The following is a 6,075-nucleotide window of genomic DNA, read 5'->3' on the forward strand; positions in this document are numbered from 1 at the left end:
AGGTTTTCCCCCTCCCAGCTTTCCAGAGAGGTTTGGAATATGGACAAGCCTTCCCATTCTGCCCACCCCCATCCTCCACCCTCCATTAGTGTCAGCTTTCCAGAGAGGTTTGGAATATGGACAAGCCTTCCCATTCTGCCCACCCCCATCCTCCCCCCTCCATTAGTGTCAGCTTTCCAGAGAGGTTTGGAATATGGACAAGCCTTCCCATTCTGCCCACCCCCATCCTCCCCCCTCCATTAGTGTCAGCATTCCAGAGAGGTTTGCAACATGGACAAGCCTTCCCATTCTGCCCACCCCCATCCTCCCCCTCCATTAGTGTCAGCATTCCAGAGGTTTGGAATATGGACAAGCCTTCCCATTCTGCCCACCCCATCCTCCCCCCTCCATTAGTGTCAGCTTTCCAGAGAGGTTTGCAACATGGACAAGCCTTCCCATTCTGCCCACCCCCATCCTCCCCCCTCCATTAGTGTCAGCTTTCCAGAGAGGTTTGGAATATGGACAAGCCTTCCCATGGTTCATTTCATCCCAGTGTTAAAACCCAATGGAGGTAACTATGACTACAGTATCTGTTATGAGGTGAATCTATGAGAAGGGGTTCTCCACTAGTACCCTGTTCTTTCAGGATGGATCCCATTGGTGACTTACCCTGTGGCAGTCTCCCCCAGACAGAACCTCCTGGATGAAGACCGCAGGGCCGTCCGGTCTATTGGAGCCTCCGCCGATGGTGATGCCCAGACTAGAGGAGCGGGCTACAGAGATCAGCTGGATCACACCCTCTCCTGGGTGACTGGAGACAGGAGGAGGAGAGGAGGAGGATATATTACATACTGTAAGACAGACAGACACGTACAAACTCTCTCAAATACACACCCAGTCACAGCAACGCAGGTGAACTAACAGGTGAACTAACAGGTGAACCTACAGGTGAACTAACAGGTGAACAGACAGGTGAACTAACAGGTAAACCTACAGGTGAACAGACAGGTGAACTGACAGGTGAACAAATAGGTGAACAAGCAGGTGAACAAATAGGTGAACTAACAGGTGAACTAACAGGTGAACTAACAGGTGAACTAACAGGTGAACTGACAGGTGAACTAACAGGTGAACTGACAGGTGAACTAACAGGTGAACTAACAGGTGAACTGACAGGTGAACTGACAGGTGAACTGACAGGTGAACTGACAGATGAACTAACAGGTGAACAAACAGGTGAACTGACAGGTGAACTAACAGGTGAACTGAGAGGTGAACTGACAGGTGAACTAACAGGTGAACTAACAGGTGAACAAACAGGTGAACTGACAGGTGAACAAACAGGTGAACTGACAGGTGAACTGACAGGTGAACTAACAGGTGAACTAACAGGTGAACAAACAGGTGAACTAGACAGGTGAACTAACAGGTGAACTGAGAGGTGAACTGACAGGTGAACTAACAGGTGAACTAACAGGTGAACAAACAGGTGAACTGACAGGTGAACAGACAGGTGAACTGACAGGTGAACTAACAGGTGAACTAACAGGTAAACCTACAGGTGAACAGACAGGTGAACTGACAGGTGAACTAACAGGTGAACTAACAGGTAAACCTACAGGTGAACAGACAGGTGAACAGACAGGTGAACTGACAGGTGAACTAACAGGTGAACTAACAGGTAAACCTACAGGTGAACAGACAGGTGAACAGACAGGTGAACTAACAGGTAAACCTACAGGTGAACAGACAGGTGAACTGACAGGTGAACAAATAGGTGAACAAGCAGGTGAACAAATAGGTGAACTAACAGGTGAACTAACAGGTGAACTAACAGGTGAACTAACAGGTGAACTGACAGGTGAACTAACAGGTGAACTGACAGGTGAACTAACAGGTGAACTAACAGGTGAACTGACAGGTGAACTGACAGGTGAACTGACAGGTGAACTGACAGATGAACTAACAGGTGAACAAACAGGTGAACTGACAGGTGAACTAACAGGTGAACTGAGAGGTGAACTGACAGGTGAACTAACAGGTGAACTAACAGGTGAACAAACAGGTGAACTGACAGGTGAACAAACAGGTGAACTGACAGGTGAACTGACAGGTGAACTAACAGGTGAACTAACAGGTGAACAAACAGGTGAACTGACAGGTGAACTAACAGGTGAACTGAGAGGTGAACTGACAGGTGAACTAACAGGTGAACTAACAGGTGAACAAACAGGTGAACTGACAGGTGAACAGACAGGTGAACTGACAGGTGAACTAACAGGTGAACTAACAGGTAAACCTACAGGTGAACAGACAGGTGAACTGACAGGTGAACTAACAGGTGAACTAACAGGTAAACCTACAGGTGAACAGACAGGTGAACAGACAGGTGAACTGACAGGTGAACTAACAGGTGAACTAACAGGTAAACCTACAGGTGAACAGACAGGTGAACAGACAGGTGAGCTAACAGGTGAACTAACAGGTGAACTAACAGGTGAATTGACAGGTGAACTGACAGGTGAACTAACAGGTGAACTGACAGGTGAACTGACAGGTGAACTAACAGGTGAACTAACAGGTGAACTAACAGGTGAACTGACTGTACAACCCATTCATATGGTAGATACATCAACATCAATGGTTGAACTGTACTATATTGTAGTGAGATTAACTCCTGGCCTCCTTGTAAAGCGGTTTGGATCTCTTGGCATAGCGGCTAAGGTGTTGGGTTGACAGTCCCTGGATCCGGTTGAGTCCCAGTCGGGGCTACCCCCTGAATTAGCTACAATAGCTATACCTGAGGGAGCGCAGTAGAGGGTTGTTGTAGGTGCTCTGAGAGCCAGCAGGACTCAAGAGCAAAGGACTCTGGGAGCGTGACGAGGACCCGGACGATGTGCTGTCCAGATATCTGCCTGCTTAGAAAGGAGGAGAGACAGGTAACAGTTAGAGACAGGTAACAGCTAGAGACTGGGAACAGTTAGAGACAGGTAACAGTTAGAGACAGGTAACAGTTAGAAACAGGTAACAGTTAGAGACAGGGAACAGTTAGAGACAGGTAACAGATAGAGACAGGTAACAGCTAGAGACTGGGAACAGTTAGAGACAGGTAACAGTTAGAGACAGGGAACAGTTAGAGACAGGGAACAGTTAGAGACAGGGAACAGTTAGAGACAGGTAACAGTTAGAGACAGGTAACAGATAGAGACAGGTAACAGCTAGAGACAGGTAACAGCTAGAGACTGGGAACAGTTAGAGACAGGTAACAGTTAGAGACAGGGAACAGTTAGAGACAGGTAACAGTTAGATACAGGTAACAGTTAGAGACAGGTAACAGTTAGAGACAGGTAACAGTTAGAGACAGGTAACAACTAGGAGACAGGTAACAGGAGACAGGTGAACTGACAGTTAGAGAGGACTGACAGGTAGAGACAGGGAACAGGTTAGAGACAGGTGAACTGACAGGTGAGACAGTGTAACAGTAGAGACAGGTAACAGGTGAGAGAGACAGGTAACAGTTAGAAGACAGGTGAGGAGTGTAGAGGGAGACAGGGTACAGTGAAGGAGGAGACAGGTAACAGACAGGAGAGGAAGGTAACAGGTAACTGAGAGGAGTGTAGACAGGTAGAGAGAGGAGGACAGAGTGTAAGGACAGGGGAGACAGGTAGAACAGGAGACAGTGAACTAGAGAGGTAGAACAGAGGAGTGTAGAGTGAACAACAGTGTACAGGTAGAGACAGGGAGGAGAACAGGGAGAGAGACAGGTGAACTGACAGAGGAACAGAGGAGGTAACTAACAGAGGAAGAGACAGGTAACAGTTAGAGAGGACAGGAGTTAGAGGAGAGGAGTGTAGAGGGAGAGGAGGAGAGGAGGTAGACAGGACAGAGTTAGAGGACAGGGAGGGTAGAGAGAGGGAAGGAGAGGAGAACTAACAGGAGTGAAGAGGAGAAGGTGTACAGTTAGAGGAGTGTAGACAGGGAACAGAGGTAGAGGAGAGGAGGAACAGTGGTAGAGAGAGGAGGAACAGTTAGAGACAGGGAAGAGGAGAGGAGTGTAGAGGAGGGAACAGGATTGTAGAGACAGAGGAGACAGGTGAGGAGACAGGTAGAGGAGTGTAGAGGAGACTGTAGAGACAGGAGGAGTTAGTACAGGGAACAGTGTAGAGAGAGGGAACAGGTAGAGGAGAGGAGGAAGGAGTGTAGAGAGAGGTAGGACAGGTAGTAGGAGAGGAGGTAGACAGAGGAGGAGACAGGTAACAGTTAGAGACAGGTAAGAGAGGGTAGAGAGAGGAGTGTAACAGTTAGAGACAGGGAAGGAGCTAGAGAGAGGAGGAAGGAGTTAGAGACAGGAGTGTAGAGGAGAGGAGTAGAGAGGAGTTAGAGACAGGAGGAACAGTTAGAGACAGGTAACAGTTAGAGACAGGTAACAGTTAGAGGAAGAGTAACAGTTAGAGACAGGAGGAACAGTTAGAGACAGGAAGGAGAGGTTAGAGACAGAGGAACAGAGGAGTGTAGAGGAGACAGGTAGACAGATAGAGAGGAGGTAGACAGTTAGAGACAGGTAACAGTTAGGAGAGGAGTGTAGAGGAGAGGAGGAGAGGAGTGTTAGAGAGAGGAGGAGAGGTAACAGTTAGAGACAGGTAACAGCTAGAGACAGGTAGAGAGAGAACAGTTAGAGGAGTAACAGTTAGAGAGAGGTAACAGGAGAGGAACAGTTAGAGAGAGGAACAGCTAGAGACAGGAACAGTTAGAGACAGGTAACAGTTAGAGACAGGTAACAGCTAGAGACAGGTAACAGTTAGAGACAGGTAACAGTTAGAGAGGAGTGTAGAGGAGAACAGTTAGAGACAGGTAACAGATAGAGACAGGTAACAGATAGAGACAGGAACAGTTAGAGACAGGTAAGGAGAGGATAGGAGACAGGTAGAGAGAGGAGTGTAGAGGAGAGGAGGTAGAGGAGAGGAGGAGAGGAGTTAGAGGAGGAGGTAACAGCTAGAGAGGAGAGGAGTGTAGAGACAGGAGGAAGGAGTGTAGAGAGGAGGTAACTGCCCTGGACTTCATAAAGCAGTCCTGACAAGTGTTTAGTTTAGAAGCTTGAACAGCTGTAAATAATACTCTGATGCTGCCCTATGCTAACAGTTAGAGACAAAGGTAACAGTTAGAGACAGAACAGTTGCCAGGTCTTATAGAGACAGGTAACAGTTAGAGACAGGCTTAACAGTCTTTCAGAGACAGGTAACAGTTAAATGTCACAATGTTAGAGACAGAAAACAGTTAGAGACTTCCATTGAGATGTCAGGCAACACTGACCCAATGATAACAAAAACTAGGCATTCAATGACTCAGTTATGAAAGACAGGTAACAGTTAATGCAGGAAAAACTAGAGAAGGTAACAATGCTAAAGACAGGCAACAGACCCAATTAAAAACTAGGCAATTCACAGACCCAATGCTGAAAAACAGTTAGAGACAATTCAACCCAATTGAAAAACTAGGGAACACTGACCCAAAGCTAAAAACTAGGGAATTCACTGACCCAATGCTGAAAAACTAGGGAATTCAACCCAAGCTGAAAAACTAGGTAACTGACCCAATAGAAAGACAGGTAACAGTTAGAGACAATGTAACAGAAAAACTAACAGCAAGACAGGTAAAATTAAAGACAGGTAACAGGTGACACACAGTTGAGATGAACAGTTACAAGACACAAACATTTACAAATGACAGACTGAAGAGGGCTTAAACCTCAGGTAACAGAATGAGACAGCCAACAACCTTAGAGACCTGTTTCCCTTCTCTCTAACAGTTAGAGACAGCCGTGTGTAACAGTGTAGAGACAGGTAACAGTTAGAGACAGGTAACAGTTAGAGACAGGGAACAGTTAGAGACAGGTAACAGTAGAGACAGGTAACAGTTAGAGACAGGTAACAGTAGAGACAGGTGAAACAGGACAGGGAGACAGGTAACGTATTTGTAGAGACATGTTGAACAGTTAGAGGGTAACAGACAGGACATAACAGTATTTGAGACCGTTATACATGTTAGAATTGAGGAAACAGGACATAACAGTATTTGACAGGTTAACCATGTTGAAAT

General features: G+C 46.6%; 1 protein-coding gene across 1 annotated transcript; it reads right to left on the minus strand.

Annotated features, from left to right (window-relative positions):
• Window positions 1-648: 648 nt before the first annotated feature.
• Window positions 649-5,693, minus strand: LOC127926831 (syntaxin-binding protein 4-like; the record flags this gene model as incomplete). Its single annotated transcript, XM_052512451.1, has 3 exons — window positions 5,681-5,693; window positions 2,780-2,894; window positions 649-790 (listed from the first exon to the last, which is right to left on the minus strand). Coding segments are annotated over exons 1-3 (270 nt in total), but the record flags the coding sequence as incomplete, so codon positions are not given.
• Between the last annotated feature and the right edge of the window lie 382 nt (window positions 5,694-6,075).

Source organism: Oncorhynchus keta, unplaced genomic scaffold, assembly GCF_023373465.1.
Source record: "Oncorhynchus keta strain PuntledgeMale-10-30-2019 unplaced genomic scaffold, Oket_V2 Un_contig_8434_pilon_pilon, whole genome shotgun sequence".
NCBI lineage: Eukaryota > Metazoa > Chordata > Actinopteri > Salmoniformes > Salmonidae > Oncorhynchus > Oncorhynchus keta.